The following is an 18,564-nucleotide window of genomic DNA, read 5'->3' on the forward strand; positions in this document are numbered from 1 at the left end:
CCCCTAAAAACCCCACAAAAACCAGCAAAAAAGCCAAAAATACAAAAAAAAAACAAAACACTCCCCGCCGTGCTTTACGGCAGCGTGGCATAATTTTGCAGCAGTGCGGCATCGGGGTTTACGACAGGAGGGCGCGTCGTTTTGCGGCAGCGCCTCTCCTTTGATTTACGACAGGGTGGTGTCGCGCTTTGCGGCGGTGTGGCGTGGTTTCACGACGGTTGGCCCCGCCGCTTTGCGGCGGCGTGGCGGCCATGGCGGCGCGGTTCAGCGGCGTCCTGCAGCTCACCGACCTCGACGATTTCATCGGCCCCTCACAGGTGGGGCCGGGCTGAGCGGCCGGGGGCTGCCGGGGGATGTCAGGCACTGCCCCAGCACCCGCGGGGAGGGCGCGAACACGGCCCTCGGGGGGTTGGGCGGAGGGTGTGTGTGACAGTTACCCCCTGTCCTGTCACTGCACAGGGACCTGCCCTCCCCTCTCAGACACCGCCTGCTGCTGTGGGAGATGGGAAAAGGGGGGAAAATGGACATTCCTCGCTGTCCCTCCCAGCCCCAGCGCAGGGAACAGCGAGGGCAGTGCGAGCCGCTGGGGACAGGCAGGAATCTGGGGTCAGCCAAGTGATCCCCAGCCCGCTCCGTGGGGTGTTCGTTTGGGCCCTTCCCAGTAAAATCTTAAGCCTGAAGAAGGTTCCTGTCACACGAGTCACCCGCACAGATGCTGTGCCAGCGGGACGAGCGAGGAGGGGCAGCTCGGCTGCTTCCAGAAGCTCCAGGCGCTGGAAAAGTGCAAAATATTGACCCTGGAGTGCAAAATGTTTACCCTGGAATGCAAAATACTCATCCCGGAATGCAAAATACTCATCCTGGAGTATGCAAAATATTAACCCTGGATGTATTTGCTGACAGGAACCGCGGGAGAACCATCCTGAAATGAGATCAGTGGGATGGGGAATAACAAACCCTGCTCGCTCTCCCTCTAGTTCTTGGGTTTCCAAGGGAATCCTTCACTGTTTGCCTTTCAGGGAGGGATCGCTGTAGAACCGAGGAGTTCTCTGAACCCTGCAGGAAGTGTAGGGAATGCAGGAGAGGTGGATGAGTTTGGGGGCCCCGGAGGCAGAGCAGGGTGTGCAAGGCAGAGGAGCCGGGGCTGGAGCAGCAGGACGAGGAGTCGGGCGGCGCCTGAACAATAAAAACGGCACAAAATGCAAAAAAAAAAAAAAAAAAAAAAAAAAAAAAAAGGGACTCCACCCTGGAACAGCACAGGGAACGGGAATTGGCCCAGGGAGCTCCTCAGGGGCCCTTTGCCATGGAATTAAACTTCCCTGGCAGCAGGACGCGTGTCCTCGGACCACTCCTCCCCAGCGCAGGAGCAGAGGATGGGCTGAGGTTGGGGAGGAGGGTCTGGCCACGGGCTGCTCTGTCAAAGCCCTAAAGCAGAGCTGAGATCCTTCAGAAGGAGCAGCAAAGGCATCCCCTGCTTCTGGAATGATGCTGGAAAGGTGTTCTTTCTGTGCAAAAGGGGTAAGGAGCCTTTCCTTGGATGTTTTCTTACAGCACTGTTTTAAGGGAGAGGAGTCAGATCCGTCCAGAACTGGTGCCTGATCGTTCCACTTCTGTGAAACCAACCTCTCGGGTGCTCAGCTCCTCACTGGGGGCCTTCTTGCTCTTTCAGGAATGTATCAAACCCATCAAGGTGGAAAAACAGGCTGGAAAAGCAGCAGCAAAGATCAGGATTGAGGCAGATGGGAGCTACTTCCAGATCGATCAGGTAGGTGGGAATGTGATCATTATTGTGTAAAACACCCAGAAAAAGGAGTATATTAACTATTTGAATAATTAATGCCTCAAAGAGAACCAAGATGATAGAAAAGTGTTGCTGCTGCTGGCAGCATTCTTGTACTTTTTTTCCCAAAGTCTGACTTTTTAATTTCTAAGCAGTAATTTCACTTTTGTGTCAGTTTTATGCCCTGAAACATTGACATTAATCAGTGATGATTTTCATTTTATCAATTAGCAATTTATTAGATTTTAATTTGTGAGCATTTTAATTTAGAAATTAACTTATAAGCGGTGATTTTATAAGCAGTAATTCCAATTTTTTGTCAGTTTTATGCTCTAAAACACTGACATTAATCAGTGATTTTCAGTGTTAGAGCAGTAAAGCTGAGAAATTTATTTTGCCATCAGTCCTTAAGGATCAGCAATTCCAGGTTATTTGGGACAATGCCTTTTGTGCTCACTCATAATGAGATTCAACTGGATATTTTTAGTAAATCTTGCTCTGTTTTTTTTGATAATATTTCAAATTATTTCTCAAATATCCTGCTGAATTCATAAGTCTCCTTCCAAAATTCCCATTGAGTTTTGCAGAACAGTTTCCCTGTTTTCACAGAAAATTTTGGCATTACTTAGTTAACCAAGCTGGGAATTCATCTGGGAATGATACTTTTAATTTTAGGCAGATAGTGACCTTTTGACCTAAAGAAAAGAGGATACAGCACTTCCAGAGGGGTCTGGTTTCTTATTTTATAGTTTTAATAGCACCTAATTGCTCTGCCTGTTCCTGACTTTATCCAGGAGTGATAATTAGAGGAGACTCTCAGGGGAAAACCAACTTATTCAGGTCAGATATGAAAACTGTTTCCTTCCAGTGACAAGCCACACACTGCCTGGGAGGAGTCTTTCCATCTCTGTGCCAAACAATCCTATTAAAACCAGCAAGTTCAGGTGCCTTCCACCCCATCTGACTGAAACCAAATCTCCTTTCTCTGATGATGAACCAAGAGCAGGAAAAGAGCAACATCTTTGGTCCTGTTTGTGGTGAAGGTGGCAAAGCAGCTCCTGAGCCCAGAGCTGAGTGTGCCCTCTTTCCTTGTAGGATGGGGGAGCACAGAAGCTGGAAAAGGCCAAAATCACCCTGAATGACTGCCTGGCCTGCAGTGGCTGCATCACTTCGGCAGAGAGTGTCCTCATCACCCAGCAGAGCCACGAGGAGCTCTGCAAAGTGCTGGCTGGCAACAAGGTGGGCCACAGGTTGTGGCATCTGCACAAACAGGGGGGGAACCACACAGCAAAATGGACTTTCAGAGCCCTGAGGGTGTTTTTAGTGTTTTTAGTGCACCCTCGTGGGTTGTTCCCATTTTTAAAAAGTTCTCAGGGGCTCTGTGTGAGTTCCTGACTGAAGAGTTAATGTGTGAGGTACTTTCTGATGCTCCAGTGCTGGAATTGTGCCTGTGCCACGTTGTCTGACAGTGGTTCTGTTTGGTTTTATCCAAGGCTGCTGCTCCCAATGAACAGAAATTGGTGGTGGTCTCTGTTTCCCCTCAATCCAGAGCTTCCCTGGCTGCAAAGTGTAAAATGGGTGTTCTGGAAACAGCCAAGAAGCTGACAACATTCCTGAAGAGTTTAGGCAAGTGTGGGATTGTTGTGTTATCCCAGAGGGGCTGTGGGGTGGCTGTGAAACAGGCCTGTTTGAGAGCACAGGGTTGAGGGGATTTAACCCCCAAACTGTCCCCAACTTCAGTCACAGAATAAACTTGGAGGGACTTTTTATAGGGGCAGATAGTGCCAGGACAAGGGGGAATGGATTTAAACTGCCAGAGGGCAGGGTTAGATGGGATGTGGGGAAGAAATTGTTCCCTGGGAGGGTGGGGAGGCCCTGGCACAGGTTGCCCAGAGAAGCTGTGGCTGCCCCTGGATCCCTGGAAGTGTCCAAGGCCAGGTTGGACAGGGCTTGGAACAACCTGGGCCAGTGGAAGGTGTCCCTGCCCATGGCAGGGGGTGGATTAACTGACCTCTAAGGTCCCTTCTGACCCAAACCATTCCATGATTCCATGAAACCTGGTAAGGAACATTTACAGGAACTTTCCATTTTAGATTTCCAGCTCTCCTGTCACTTTTGCTCCTCTTCTGTGCTGGTGTGTTGGGGAAAAAGGCTCCCTCTCAACTGCAGGGGTTGGTGCCTGTAAATAAGTTGGAATCTGGCTTAACTAGAGGCTTTTTGCTGCAGTTTGCTGCATCTCTGCTGTGGATTTTAACACAGTTGCTGTTCTGCCTAGGTGTGCACTATGTTTTTGACACGACTTTCTCCAGAAACTTCAGCCTGTTGGAGAGTCAGCGGGAGTTCGTGAGACGCTTCCGCAGGCAAACCGAGGACAGGAAGGCTCTGCCAATGCTGGCCTCTGCCTGCCCAGGTATGCAGGGAGTTAGACTGGAACTAAGAATCCCAAAGCTGGGCAGAAAGGTTTAAATGGCTGCATTTACCTGGAGGGTTGCTCTCTTCAGTACAAAGAGAGCTTGGTGTTAACAGCAGGGGTGACCCAGCTGCTCGAGGATCTCAGAGAATCCTTTGCTTTCTGTGCTAGAGTGAAGCTCAGAATGGTTATTAATGAGTCCAAAGCCTGAGACTGGGGAGAGAATGGGCAAGGTAAAGGCCTGCTTGTTGTTTTTAAGTTTAGTTTGCTAATTCCATTCCCTCCAGGTTGGATCTGCTATGCAGAGAAGACCCACGGCAGCTTCATCATCCCCTACATCAGCACCACCAAGTCTCCCCAGCAGGTCATGGGCTCCTTGGTCAAGGGCTATTTTGCAGAACAGCAGGTAAGGGTCTAAACATGCTATTCCTGATGGAAAACCACCTAAAATGAACACTTTAGGCTGATTTTTTTTTTCTTTTGCTATGTTATCCACGTTTAAAGGTAAAAATTACCCTGCAGAAGGTTACAAAGCAAGAATCTTCCTCACTTCTGTTTTATCTAATGAGAAGTTCATAACTAGGGCACAACACTAAGCACGTGCTGCAGGGGCTAATTAAAACCTCTGGGTGTTATTTGGGAAGGCTGGGGAAGCTTCTTTATCGGTGTCTTTCTGCTCCCATCTGGTCTGGGTCTGGTTTTTCATGCTGGGGAGTAACTTCACATCAGCTCCCCTCAGCCAAGGCCTCAGTCAGTGCTTACGTGCAGATCATGTCTTGTCTGAAAACAACTCCCTCATTCCCAACTTGATGTTCTGTTGCAGCTGGACTTAGTTCTGTCCTCAGTCTGTAACCTCTGGAATCCTTCCAAGAGTGAGTTTGATGTTCACAGCCTGGAGTTATGCAAATAGCCCAGATTTGTCCTGTAAGGAACTTAAGCACTACTTCTGGCTCTGTGATTAATTGTCCTCTAACGAGCAGTGGTTTAACACTTGCATTAAGGAGGTGCTGACATTGCATATTTGTTACAAAAATTGGCAGCTACTGAGAATATTTGGCACAAGGGACTCAAACAATGGCCTGGAGTCAATGACTTGTTTCCTCGGCCTGTGTTTAGTTCTTGGATGATCCTGAGGTTTTTGTCTGACTCCAGATCGTGTTCCAGCTGCTGATCAGGGGCTGAGTTTTAAGAGCATGGAAGAAACATATTCCCTGAGTGCTTCATCAGGGATTCACCTCTCTGCCCGACTTGGGATCATCTGCACTAGGATGGGGGGAAGCTTCCAGTGCCTGAAGGGAGCTGACAGGAAAGATGGACCCAGACTATTTACAAGGAGAGACAGGACACAGGGAATGGCTTCCCACTGCCAGTTGGCAGGGTTAGATGGGATATTGGAGAGAAATCCTTCCCTGTGGGGGTCTTGAGGCCCTGGCACAGGTTGCCCAGAGCAGCTGTGGCTGCCCCATCCCTGGAAGTGTCCCAGGCCAGGTTGGACAGGGCTTGGAGCAACCTGGGCTAATGGAAGGTGTCCCTGCCCATGGCAGGGAGTGGGACTGGATGAGCTTTAAGGTCCCTTCCAACCCAAACCTTTCCAGGATTCCATGAAACCTGTAAAGGACCAAACTGCTGACACTTGCTACAAACTGAAATTGGCTTCTAGGAGAGAAATAATTTAATGTATATATAAATAAATATATATAACTATTCAGTAAGAATGGGGGTTATTTCCAGGGGCTTGGTGGCATTAATTTCACCATTCCCATTTGTACCTGGAAAACACCTCCCTCAGGACAGGTGGGATTTTGGCTGATCCAACTGCCCAGCTCTGTCTTTCTTGCAGCACCTGACCCCTGACCAGATTTACCACGTCACAGTGATGCCCTGTTATGACAAAAAGCTCGAGGCCTCCAGGCCAGACTTTTTCAACCAGCAGTACCAAACCAGGGATGTGGACTGTGTGATCACCACAGGTAAGAGCCACAGGGAGTCAACTCATTCTGGAAGCCTCAGAGCCAAGGGTTTCCTGGTTTTACTGACCCTTTGTCTCTGATAGAGGCCATGTGGGATGAATATTGATGTATATTTGCACTTTAATAGTGCAAATCATGCCCTGCTAAAAATGTAGGTGCAGCCTTAGGTACTGGTCTGTTTTCCTTTATCCCCAAAATAAGAACTGTTTCTGGCTGGTTCTGTTTTAGGAGAAGTGCTAAAGCTGTTGGAACAAGAAGGAGTATCTCTCTCAGATGTAGATCCTGGTCCCTTGGATACCATGTAAGAAAAAAAATCTCATCCCAGTCCTGTTCTCTGTCATCCAGTGTTGACAGAGTTCTTCACTGGATTCCCCTTTCCACCACTGTTCTACCCAGTGTGTGTGGGTTTGCTTTGTCTTCTTGTGTCACTTGAACCAGCACAATTGGGAGTTAAAGTAATGTCCAGAATAGGATGAATTCCCACTGGATTCACTTACTCCAGCTCCTGTTACTCACAGGTTGCTGGTGCAATCCCACAAAAACCTCCCTGCAAGCCTTGAAAAGGGAAGGAATCTGGCTCAGTGTCAGTGAAACAAAGCTGGTACTGCCCTTTGTTCCTAATTGTCAGAGCTACTGTGAGGATCCCAGAGTTAAAGCATAAAGAAGAAATATTTAAGGCCCCACAGCTCATCTCTAGAAGCCCATTTGTAAAGAAAAATGAGATATAAACCACATGAGAATGAAGTTGTTTCAAACTGAAGAGCAACATGTGGTTGAGTGACAACTGCCCAGACCTGGGTGACTGTCAAACCCTGAGCTGCCATCAGGGGTGGGTCTGCACTGAGCACAGACCCCCAGCTGCCTTTTCTCCAGGGTAAAAGAGATGTCTCCACAGCTCTTTGCACATTAATGAACAGAGAATGACACGTGCAGCACCTTTCAGAATTATAGGAGGTGGTTAAGTGTAGAATCACAATCCTGGAATGGTTTGGGTTGGAAGGGACCTTGAAGCTCATCTCATTCCAACCCCTGCCATGGGCAGGGACACCTTCCACTAGCCCAGGTTGCTCCAAGCCCTGTCCAACCTGGCCTTGGACACTTCCAGGGATCCAGGAGCAGCCACAACTTCTCTGGGCAACCTGTGCCAGGGCCTCCCCACCCTCACAGGGAAGGATTTCTCTCCAGTATCCCATCTAACCCTGCCCTCTGGCAGTGGGAAGCCATTCCCCTTGTCCTGTCACTCCAATTCCTGATGAGGGTCCCTCCCCACCTTCCTTGTAGCCCCTTCAGACACTGGAGTCCCAAAAGCACAACTTCAGACATTGCCCATGTCAACACACCCTTGTCTTCCACCTGCTTTTTGTTACACCACGAGCAGAAAACCGAGGGGAAAAAATGATCCTCAAGGATTTGCCTTCCCTTAGGGAATGACCATCTGGAAGTGTCAGTTATAACAGGGAACTGAACATCTAATTACCTGATAAAGATCTCTGGGCAGCTGCTCAGGAGAACATTGTGAGCACCAGGCCTCGTGCTGGGGATGAGCAAGTGCCTCCACAGCCTCCCAGGGCTCCCACGTCCTCGGGGATTGTCTGGCTCCAAACAGCACGTATTCCTTGGGAACTGGAGCCTGCCCACAGGCAGCCCAAGGCCTGTTGTTCTGCTTTATCCCCCAGCACGTGCAAAAGCCCATTAAGGTTATTACATTTGGCAGCAAGGATGGGCTGAAGTGCCAGAAATCCCAGGAGTTTTGCTGGGATAACCGTTTGCTCCGGGCCAGCGCCGGAGCTTCCTGGCAGCTTCTTCTGGGGAGAGGAGCTGTACGTGAGGGCAGACACACAGGGGGTGGGATGGGGCTCAGTTCCTGTAAACAACAGCAAATTAAAAATAGTTCCTGCAGCCTCAGCTGGGGCTTCAGCAGCTCTTCCACAGCAAAGATTTTATCTGCCAGAGGCAACAGCTTCCATTGGACTTGAAACTTTGGCCCCGGTTCAAGTGTTTTCCCCTCCACAGCTGTCAGTGGGAGAATCCAAGTGTCACTGCCTGAGCAGGGCTGCAGAGAGATCCCTCAGCTCCTTCTCCTCTCCTAACAAAAGCTATTGTTGTGGCTTCCATGTGTGGAGCTCTTCCTGAGGAACACTGCCACGATTCTGCAGAGCTGGTGGAGTTCTGGCCTGGCAGGGAGATGGGATTGGCTGTGCAGAGCTGGAGTTCCAGGACTGGTGGTAACAGAGTTGTTCAACAGAAAAAACGTGGTGAACTTGAACCAGGATCCTGCTGAAACAGCCGTGGAGGGAGCAAAAGTCCTGGCACTGCTGGAACCCTGGGATGGTTTGGGTTGGAAGGACCTTAAAGCTCATCCAGTGCCACCCCCTGCCATGGGCAGGGACACCTTCCACTAGCCCAGGTTGCTCCAAGCCCTGTCCAGCCTGGCCTTGGACACTTCAGGGATGGGGCAGCCACAACCTGTGGCACATGACACCATTCCCAGTGAGCAGCACAGGGTCAAACCTGGTGGTCTCTGGGGCTATAAATTGGTTCCCAGAGAAAGGGAAAAGCTGGAGCTCAAAGGGAGCTGGTTTGTGGCTTCTTCTGCTGTTCCTCAGTGCCCTGGCCCTCTGTGTTCGTGTTGGCTGTTTGTTTGACCAAAGATCCCCCTAAAGGTGCCTCTCTCTCCCTCCCCAGGCTCAGCAGTGCAGCAGAGGAGCTCAGCACCCACCCTGGAGGGGGCTCAGGGGGATACCTGGAGCACATTTACAGGCACGCAGCCAAGGAGCTCTTTGGGATTCACGTGGATGCCATTGAGTACAAACCTCTAAAGTAAGAAGCTGGAAATCCTACAGAAAGCACTGGTTTTTTGGAATTCTCTCCATGCTGTTATCTTGCTAATGGGCTGAGATTTTCTTTGCAATGTTCAACATTTTGCTTCCAGGCTTGAGAGTTGCCTCCTCACTCCCCCAGTTGCTGAGCAATAAATCAGCCACTCTGGGCTGCCTTTCCCCTGGAGATTTCCAACCCCTTCTCCACCCACACACTTTAGTTTGGCCTGGTGCATTTTCCCAGTGTCAAGTTGCAGGCAATTTTTAGAATAATTTAGAAGGCAGAGCTCCCATGAATCTGGGCTTCCTCACCTTTGATCACACCAATAAAGTAGATTTATCACTAATTATTGATCACAGAAAAAAACCTCGTGTGAGGGCTTTAGGGCTCTGTTTAAACTATAAACAAGTCACATGAGTTTGGGCATTGAGGCTCCTTCACCTGAGATTCCTTCTACCTTCCCAGCTATAACTTAATATATCATTTGTAATTAATTATATCCCCGATGAACAACATTTATGTTTAGGATTCCCTGGTCCAGGAAGCAGAAGAAACAGTCCTGATATGAAATATGTGATAAAAAACAAATTACTTACTTTTTTTATCAGGAACAAGTATTCCCACTAACCTTTGGAGTCTGGAATCCTTCAGTCTTGGTTCGCTCCCTGGTTTTATGGCCCATTGCAAGTTAAAAATTCCCTCAGTGGCTTCAGGTCTGTCACAGTGAAAGGCTCCATTTGCTGAGCTTTTAAGGATTTATTCAGCACAGGTGTCCTTCAGCAAACTCTGCTCAGGTGGCAGCTCCTCAAACAAGCCTGGAGAAAGATCTGGAAGTAGTTCCTTCATATTTTATTTGGATGGCAAAGAACTAGGACAGCTCTCAAATAAGATTCACAGAGAACTTGGGTTTAGCTCAGGGCCCTTTGAAGTTTAAAATAGAAGTTCATTTGGGTAAGACATTTCCTCTGCTCTGGTTCCTCAGAAACAAGGACTTCCAGGAGGTGACTCTGCAGAGGGATGGAGAAGTCCTGCTTCAGTTTGCTCTGGCTTATGGATTTCGGAACATCCAGAACCTGGTGCAGAAGCTGAAACGGGGGAAGTCTCCGTATCACTACGTGGAGGTCATGGCCTGTCCCTCAGGTGGGGCTGCTGCAAATCCAGAGCTGGGAGATGCTCTATGAAATTAAGCTTAAATACAAGAAAATAGGTGATTTCACATCCTGAGTGTTGTGGCACAGCCGTGACCTCTGGAGGTGTGACAGTCCCAGCATCACAATCTCAGGGCTGGTTGTGGATTTTCCTGCCTCTAAGCCAGTAATGCCTCAGGATTTAAGTAACTGCTGTTAAATTCCATCACACAAAATTTGCACACTTAGTGCTTTTAAGGAGGGTTTCCTGATTTTCTGAGCTCTTCGTTACCTGAGGGGATTTTTCCCCTAAAATTGCACAAAACTGGCCATTACACTTTTAGAAAACATTGCTGGTCAGGAAGGTCTCTTCCTACCTATTTTATTCCATTTTCCACTTAGTTTCCTTTCCCTCCCTCCTGGCTCTCTTGGAATCAGCCAGCAGGGAGCAGGGGCAGCTTGATCCCAGCCTGGGCTGATGCTGAGGGGCTACTTTTGGCACTTGGAAGCCACTTCTCCCTCCCGAGGGTCTGCACAGCTCCAGCGCCTGACACTGCTCTGGGCAACCTCTCACTGCAGAGCTCAGCTCCCAGCACCCCAGAATACATCCCAGGCATGTTTCCTTTGCCCTCAGTTGTGGCTCCAAGCCTGGATTCACCTGGAGTGTGCTCTGACCCTCTTCTGGAGGCAGGAGATAAGGACTGGAACTCCTGGCACGTTCCCAGCTGGCCACAGGCACAGCCAGGATCTCCCTGCCCTGTGGCCCTGCTGTGGGGAGATAACTGGGAGTAAACCTCCATTCTGAGGGTGTTTTCAGTTCTGCAAGTGTTTGCAGGTGCAGAGTAACTGTAGTTTTTCCATTGTGTTTTTCCTGCTGAAGCTCAAGTTCCTTCTCCACTGGGTTTTCTCCGTTGTTGCCGCAGGTTGTTTGAACGGAGGAGGGCAGATCAAGCTGGAGGGGGGATCCAAGGACGAGCTGCAGCACGTGGAGAGGTTGTATGAGTCTCCAAAGGCTGAGATTCCAGAGGAGAACCAGGCTGTGGCTGAGCTGTACGAGCACTGGCTGGGAGGCAGGGACTCGGAGAAGGCTGTGGGAACGCTGCACACGGAATATCACCCCGTGGAGAAAGCAAACACAAGCTTCAACATCAAGTGGTGAATGCTGACAAGCCCAGAGACACATCCTCAGTGCCTTTGTAACCCAGCTCTATTTATGATTCTCAAAGGACAGCTGAAGTTCTATGGAATTCCTGCCTCTGGAAAGGAGAAGATGGGAATGGTCGTAGAGCCCGGCACTAATAATTCCTTCAGCTTAATAACTATTGGAGAGATGTAAATAAAAACCAAACACTAACTTAAAACACGTGTTTAAAGAAGCAGAAATGCATCCCAGCCTCTGCACAGTCTCTGTGGGCTGAATCTGCCCTCCCTTTGCCAGCCTATTCCCACCAGAAGTGATGAATTTAAGGTGCCAAGGGATCTGGCTCAGGGCAGGATTTGGCCTCTCTGGGATCAGTTTATCCACTTTTATGGGTGCCTCTGCTGGAACATCCTCATTTAATTAGAAATGGTCTAATTAGGCCTTGGGGTTCTCCATTCACTGCCCCTGGGGGCAGCTGCAGGTTCTGTGCCCTCAGGAGGGTTCCAGCAGCCTGGGAGCAGCTCTGGAGCTGCTTTGGTTCCTGCTGGAATGGGTCTGGAATGAATGTTGAAGAAAAACCCTGGGATTTCCTTTAGTTATAATAATTATCTGTACTGTGGGCAATTGCATCTCTCTCTGTGTCCAGCCCAGGCTGCCCTGTGTCCATACCCTGGGCACAGAATTCCAGAATCATTAAAGTTGGAAAAGCCCTTCCAGCCCATGGATCCCCCCTGTGCCCCATCCCCACCTTGTCCCCCAGCCCAGAGCACTGAGTGCCACGGCCAGGCCTTCCTTGGACACCTCCACCACCTCCCTGAGTCCTTTCCATGAGGAAATTCCTCCCAAAATCAGCACTGACTCTCCCTCAGTTACCTTGACCTTGGGGCTGGCAGGAACCGAAGCTGCCACACCTTCACCTGCCTGTGTCTCCTCAGAGCCTCCTCTGCTGCTTGTTCAAAGCAAAACAACAGTGGAAATTACATTTTTAATGGTTTTAATTAAAAGCTTTACATTTTTCAGGTGTTGATCAGTCAGTGAGTTCACAGTGTTCTAAGGCAAGAATCTCCCACTGCCTCCCCCTCCCCACCCTCCTGACGAGCAAGTTGGTGGTTTCAGGGATTCATAACACCCAGGGTTTGGCTAAACCATAAAATTCCATGGCCAGGGAGAGGTGCCAGTGCTCCCACAGAGCCAGCCTGGAGTGCTGGGAGTGCAGAGGAAACTGTGTCTGCTGAGCACATGCACGTCAGGCCAGAAATGCACAATAAATTAAGCTCAATTAGCTGTAAATTAAGTAATCAGGGCTCTACACTTTGTCTCCTCTCCAGTTCCTGGGTTGCCAACACACAGATCACAAAAGTCACCCAGAACACCCCCCAGATTCCTGTTCCTGGGTGTTCCAGGGGGGTGTTCTGGGGGGTGTTCCTGCCATGGCACCAAGAGCAGCTGGAATTTCTCCCAGCCCTTGAGCTGTGGCCCTGTGAGCTCAGGGACAGCTCAGAGACCCTCCCTGAGCACACATGGGTGCATCCCTGCTCCCAGGACAAACCAAATTCCCGAGGAACACCCGGCTACATCTACAACTCCACCATTCCCCGTGAACTGAGGAACTCTGAGGCAGCAGTACCGAGGCAGCTCGAGCAGCAGGTTAATCCTTCCCCTCCCACGAGGGAGAGTAAATCTAAACTATTAATAAAAGGCAAAAAAGAAAACCTCAGCCTAGTTTGCAGCCAGGGAAGAAACAGCCACAACCCAAACTCCAGTTCACATGAAAGACCCTGAAATCAACTCTATTCCAGCCTGGAAGCTGCCATCAAAGCCCAATTTTCTCCACAAAAATTGCTTTACTAGTCCAATGTGCCTCCCCCCAGCTGCAAATAAAACTGCACATTTCTCAGAGCTAAAAAAAAGCTCAAATACAGCCCTGATGTTGCACAAAGGGAGGCTGAGAAGGCCTGAGGGCTGTCCCCTGGCCCCTGGTGTGAAGGCAAGGCAATGTCCGTGTGGTTGCAGCCAAGTGTTTTCCAGTTTTTATCTTGGAAGAAAAAAGCAATGGATGTGTGGCAGCCTAAAATCTGTCACACCTTGGAAAGCATCTCCCAAAGCCAGTGGGTTGGGGCATTCCTGGGCTCCACTGAGCACATCCCACGTGGGCTGAGGGGTTCCAATGGCTCCTGAAGGCAGCGACTGTTACAGAGCCCTACACAGTGTTATCCACTAGAAAAATAGGGAAAAATGGGAAAAACCCACCAAAACCCTGCTGTGCTGAGGGTGTCTGTCAGTGCAGGGTGGAGCTGGGTGGGTACCACAGACACCAGTGACACCAGTCACTGCCCAGCTTCCCTTGGGTCTCAAAGTGTCCTCATCCCTGCCCATCCCAGGCCTGGGAGGGGCCCAGGGGCTCCGGAGCCACGTGGCTGCTTCAGACAATCCCCTGGGAATGGGGTGCAGCCCCCAGGCCTGGCAGGAGGACAGGCAGGAGAGCCTGACAGCCTGGTGGGTTACAGCACCACAGTCCCTGAGCATCCCCCCTTTTCCGTGGGAATGGGGCTGTGGGACGGGCGGCAGCTCCCACCCTGATCCCAGCACTGGGAGAGTGGGAATCTCCCGTCTCCAAAAACATCTCCAGGCCCTCTGCCAGCAGCAGCCCCAGCGCAGCAGGGGGGTCACCACAGCCTGGGCTCTCCCAAGGCACCCACGTGCTCCTGCTCCCCTGGGACTGCCCCGGGAGCCAGACACGGAGCCGGAGGGAGAGCAGAGCAGAGCGGAGCGGCCTCGGACGAGCAGGTTAATGACAAACACCAGTTCCCAACTGGGAGCGAGTCCAGGCTGGCACAGCCAGGAGGGACCCCCGGCATGGCGAGGACGTCACTGCTTCTCCAGGAAGGGGCTGAAGAGCCCCCAGTCGAAGGCCAGCATGGCCGGGGGGTTGGGCCTCTCCTTGGGCTTCTTGAAGTTGTCCCTCTCGGTGCGGAGCGTCCTCAGCACCTCCACAGGGTCCGTCTGGCCCGTGAACCTCTGCACGGGCTCCTCCCTGTGGGGAGAGCAGCTCTGCTGTGCCACGGGGGGCAGGACAGGACCCCTGCCCCCTCTCCACTGGCATGGACACCACAGAGTCCCATCCTGGTGCTGGGGAGTCCCATCCCGGTGCCGGGCACTGCTGGGGCACACGGGCCTTGTGCTGGGCAAGTGGGGCCCCATGGCCCAGCACCCTCCCCTCCCTCAGGGCTTGGGATTCCCACTGGTCAGTGAAGCTACTGAGAGAGGGGATGTTGCTGGAGGGGACAGGGGAGTGGATTTTGGGGGCCCTTTGCCCCCCCAGGCATTGGCACTGCTTACATGACCCTCAGGAAGGGGTTGTAGAGAAACTCCTCCTGCAGCGTCGAGGGCACCGTGGGCAGGTCCTCGTCATCCCGCTGCTGCCGAGGGACCAGAGACATCCAGGATCCCGCTGGCATCCAACGCCCCTGGGCCCCACCCCGGGGGGCACAGCCACTTACCTTGGCCCAGGCGAGTTTCTCCTTCACCATTTCATTCTCTGGCTCCACTTTCAGGGCGAATTTGAGGTTCCGGACGGTGCATTCGTGACCACAAAACACCTTCTGTGGATCCAGCGGGAAGGACCCGGCATCAAACCTGCTCCAAGGGCTGGATCCAACCCATCCCCACCATGGGACAGGCTGTGCCAGCCTCCAGCCCCCTCCTGACTGCAGGGTCCCTCCCAGGGGTGGGTGCTGTGGGACTCACCGTGTCCTTGGGCAGAGCCCCCAGGATCTGGGTGAGGTTCGTGTACATCTGCTCTGCTGTGCCCTCGAAGAACTGCCCACAGCCTCCCACGAACAGGGTGTCACCTGCGGGAAAGGGCTCTGGGCATGGAGGGGCCCCCCGACCTGTGCCCAGGGGTGGGTGCCAGGGGTGGGTGCCAGGGGTGCCCCCACACTGCGGATTCACCTCGGGAGTGCCGGGTGTGAGGGGACAGGAGCACACGGGGAGCATGTCCCGTGTCCCCAGGACCCACGGGGGGCACGTGGGCAGGGTGGGATACCTGAGAAGAGGGCAGGAGCATCCGGGGAATCGTCCTCCCACATGAAGTAGCACATGTGGCCTGAGGTGTGGCAGGGGGTGAAAAGGCACCTCACCCGGATGGCCCCGAACTGTGGGGAGAGAGGGTCAGGATCCCACTGAGGAGAGAGATGCCCCCCACACCCCTTGGCATCACCCACCCGGGCTCAGCGGGTCACAGAGGTGACAGTGGTGGTCTGGATAAGGCCCAGGTGGCACATGCCTGGACCATGGGATTGAGCAGCAGGGCCCCAGGAGAGGGCTGGATCCTCCAGCACAACTCCAAATGGGCTGGGAATGGGGAGGAGATTTCCCTCCCATCCCAGCCTCAAATCCACGGTGCCACATCTGCAACCGCCACAGAGCACAGAGAGCTGAGCACAGCCCAGCAGCACCAACCCAGCCCCCAGCACGGTGCCACCCCACCAGGGATCACAGTGCCACCCCACAGGGGGTCCTGCCATCGCCCCTCTCCAGCCCCACCACACCATGCCAGCCCCAGCCGCCCTACCAGGCAGGACCCGTGTGTGGGGTCCGAGCCCTGGACGCTCCCGTGGTCCCGTGGCCACGCACCGTGAGCTCCTGGCCGTGTGTCACCGTGTCCGTGAGGGCCCCGATGCGCTGGTCGGCCCCAAACACCCTCAGCCCCGGGCACAGCCGTGCCAGCTCCTCGTTGCCCCTCGCGTGGTCCCTGTGCCAGCAGAGGAGGGAATGGGCACTCGGGAAAGGGAACGGGAAAGGCCACAGCCACCCCGACCTGGCCGCACTTACCAGTGGTGGTGGGTGGTGAGGATGGCCCTGAGCACCACGTCCTCCTTCCTGATGATCTCCAGCAGCTGAAAGGGACCCAGTGCAGTGGGACATGAGCGGGCAGGGGGGGTGACCCACCCATGGCTGGGACAGCCACTGTAGGACCTGTCCCCTGTGGCACCACTCCATGGGTGAGGGACCCGGCTGACCAGGGCACGGGAATCACCCAAGCCATCTGCTGAGCATCCATGGGCTGAGGGGTGGGATGAAGGCTCAACCCAGAGCAGAGCAGGGGGATGAGAACACGCTGCTCCCATGGGAGCGGTGGCATTTTATGGCCAGCGACACCACAGAGGAGCCGTGCAGGGAAATGGTGGCCTCGCAACCCACCCTGGCCGGGCGAGCGGCCACGTGGGGCTGCCAAGCCCGGCCCAGCTGCCAGCAGGCTCCTAATGCCAACTTAACATTCAGGGCCAGGAACAAGCCCTCCGGCAGCTCCCGATTACGCTCCTCGGAGAGGAAGGAAACGTCCGAGTCAGCACCAAACGCTTAAAAACCGCGACAGCCTTTGCACGATGCGCAACAGCCCGGGCGGGGGCACGGGGGGTCACGGCGACCCCGGGCACTGCCCTCCCCGCAGCTCCTGGGACGCGGGACTGGGCACGGGAGAACCGCTCCAAAGGTTTATTCCGGCTTATTCTCACTCGCTGCGGGGTCTGTAAGACTCCGCACGGTCAAGGCAACACGGAATCCCCCCGCAGCCCAGGGGTGGGTGGGAGAGGGGTCCAGCACCCCCCACATTCCATCAGGGATGAAGGGGGCCGGTCCCGCCGGTGGGATGCCCGTGGATACACCCCGCTGTCCCACGGGCACAGCCCCCGCGTAGGACCCGCAGCCCACCCGGGGGGAAGGGGGGGGTCCGACCGCCTCTCACCCTTTTGGGGACCGCGGCGTCCACGGCGACGGCGTCGCGGGTGCTCTCCTCGATCACCAGGTACATGTAGTTGTCCTCCAGCACCGAGATCACCTTCACCTTCATGGTCCCGCACCGGCGCCGGCCGCGGCGGCAAAGCGAGGGGGTGGACACGCAGAGAAAGGGGGGTGCGGGACCCCCGCCCGGCCCCCACGGACCCCCCGAGCCCCCGCGGGACGCGGCGGTACCTGCGGGCGGGGCGGGCGGCGTGTCCCGCCCCCGCCGGTGCGGTGCGGGGCGGATCACGCAGCGTGGGGCGGGGAGAGCCCGCACGGCCCCTCCACGCACACCCCGCACACACAGACACACAGACACACACACACACACACACACACACACGCGCGCGCACACACACACCCCGCACACACACACACACACACCGCACACACACACACACACACACGCGGGCGATGCGGGTCCCGCAGCGCCGCGCTGGGAAAGGAGGGGGAAAAGGGAACTTCCCACGGTGACACCCCCCCCGTGCATCACCCTGGGGTCCCACGGGTCCGGCCGGGAGGGAGGAGGCAGGCTGGGGACACGCGGGGTCCCCCCCAGCCCAGCAGTGTCGCTCCCACTGCAAACAGGGGACAAGGACAGCGGTGGGGGGCTCCGGGCGCTGGCGGGGCCGGGGGCGGTGCCCAGTAGGTGATGGAAACCCCGGTGCTGGGACATGGTAAGAGTGGTCCTGGTCACCGGTTCGGGGGGGGCTGGGAGGGGCTGGTGCCCCGCCAAGGCAGAGCTCCGGGGTCAGGAGCCCACTGAACCCAGAAAGCACCGAAGGCACAGGAAGGGCAGGGGCAGAGCCCTGCTCCAGTGCCTTTCCCAGCTGGACACAAATCCTGGTTCAGGGTTGACCGTGGTCCGCCCCAAATAGAATAATTTAGGTTGGAAAGGCCCACTGAGATCGAGTCCAACCATTTCCCCAGCACTGCCAAGGCCACCACTAACCCACGTCCCCAAGTACCACATCCACGGGGTTTTTAAACCCCACCAGGGATGGGGACTCCACCTCTGCCCTGGGCAGCTGTGCCAGGGCTGGACAACACTTTCAGTGAAGGAATTTTCCCAGTATCCAACCTGACCCTCCCCTGGCACAACCTGAGGCTGTTTTCTCTCCTCCTGTCCCTTGTTCCCTGGGAGCAGAGCCCAACCCCCCCCAGCTCCCCCCTCCTGTCAGGGAGTTGCAGAGCCAGAAGGTCCCCCCTGAGCCTCCTTTTCTCCAGGCTGAGTCCCCCCAGCTCCCTCAGCTGCTCCTGGTGCTCCAGCCCCTTCCCCAGCTCCATTGCCCTTCCAGCCCCTCAAATGTCCTTCCCGTCCCAATTGCCACTTGTGCAGGAGGGAACTCGCTCACAGGCAGCAAACCAGTGCTGAACCTGCTCCCTTCTCCTTTCACAAGAAAATACACTTGTCACAAGACCTTGAATAAAGCCCCAGAGGATCCCAACATCCCAACATCTTTCTGCCAGGATTAGGCAGAAAGATGCTTCCTGTTGTTTGGCTTCAGTCACTTGTACAAAATAAATAAATTCAT

At 53.9% G+C, this 18,564-nt stretch overlaps 2 protein-coding genes across 5 annotated transcripts; one reads left to right on the plus strand and one right to left on the minus strand.

The window, feature by feature from the left end:
- Nucleotides 1-184: 184 nt before the first annotated feature.
- On the plus strand, nt 185-11,468 carry CIAO3 (cytosolic iron-sulfur assembly component 3). Of its 3 annotated transcripts, none has more exons than XM_064673377.1 (11): nt 185-317; nt 1,670-1,765; nt 2,876-3,019; nt 3,274-3,406; nt 4,056-4,190; nt 4,478-4,596; nt 6,031-6,160; nt 6,389-6,461; nt 8,846-8,980; nt 9,963-10,120; nt 11,031-11,468. In XM_064673377.1, exons 1-11 carry the CDS (start codon nt 252-254, stop codon nt 11,264-11,266), a joined length of 1,425 nt encoding a protein of 474 aa, XP_064529447.1. In that variant the 5' UTR covers nt 185-251; the 3' UTR covers nt 11,267-11,468. The 3 variants fall into 3 exon arrangements, with proteins under 3 accessions (XP_064529447.1, XP_064529449.1, XP_064529448.1); XM_064673378.1 differs by lacking the exon at nt 185-317 and adding an exon at nt 1,305-1,518; XM_064673379.1 differs by lacking the exon at nt 2,876-3,019.
- A 757-nt stretch (nt 11,469-12,225) lies between these two features.
- On the minus strand, nt 12,226-17,338 carry LOC135423295 (hydroxyacylglutathione hydrolase-like protein). Of its 2 annotated transcripts, none has more exons than XM_064673386.1 (8): nt 16,995-17,338; nt 16,082-16,146; nt 15,884-16,001; nt 15,294-15,402; nt 14,996-15,099; nt 14,749-14,850; nt 14,588-14,664; nt 12,226-14,282 (listed from the first exon to the last, which is right to left on the minus strand). In XM_064673386.1, exons 1-8 carry the CDS (start codon nt 17,097-17,099, stop codon nt 14,117-14,119), a joined length of 846 nt encoding a protein of 281 aa, XP_064529456.1. In that variant the 5' UTR covers nt 17,100-17,338; the 3' UTR covers nt 12,226-14,116. The 2 variants fall into 2 exon arrangements, with proteins under 2 accessions (XP_064529456.1, XP_064529455.1); XM_064673385.1 differs by having other exon boundaries at nt 14,588-14,667; nt 16,995-17,332.
- Nucleotides 17,339-18,564: the final 1,226 nt, after the last annotated feature.

This window comes from Pseudopipra pipra, chromosome 16, assembly GCF_036250125.1.
Source record: "Pseudopipra pipra isolate bDixPip1 chromosome 16, bDixPip1.hap1, whole genome shotgun sequence".
In the NCBI taxonomy this organism is placed as follows: domain Eukaryota; kingdom Metazoa; phylum Chordata; class Aves; order Passeriformes; family Pipridae; genus Pseudopipra; species Pseudopipra pipra.

What these genes read in the sequence shown, in the direction of transcription:
- CIAO3 (XM_064673377.1), top strand. Translation starts at nt 252, where the DNA reads ATGGCGGCGCGGTTCAGCGGCGTCCTGCAGCTCACCGACCTCGACGAT. An exon ending in ATTTCATCGGCCCCTCACAG is followed by an intron (nt 318 to 1,669) that starts GTGGGGCCGGGC and finishes TTGCTCTTTCAG; the next exon opens with GAATGTATCAAACCCATCAA. An exon ending in GCTACTTCCAGATCGATCAG is followed by an intron (nt 1,766 to 2,875) that starts GTAGGTGGGAAT and finishes CTTTCCTTGTAG; the next exon opens with GATGGGGGAGCACAGAAGCT.
- LOC135423295 (XM_064673385.1), bottom strand. Translation starts at nt 17,099, where the DNA reads ATGAAGGTGAAGGTGATCTCGGTGCTGGAGGACAACTACATGTACCTG. An exon ending in CACACGGCCAGGAGCTCACG is followed by an intron (nt 15,403 to 15,883) that starts GTGCGTGGCCAC and finishes CTCTCCCCACAG; the next exon opens with TTCGGGGCCATCCGGGTGAG. An exon ending in GGGCTCTGCCCAAGGACACG is followed by an intron (nt 14,851 to 14,995) that starts GTGAGTCCCACA and finishes CTGGATCCACAG; the next exon opens with AAGGTGTTTTGTGGTCACGA.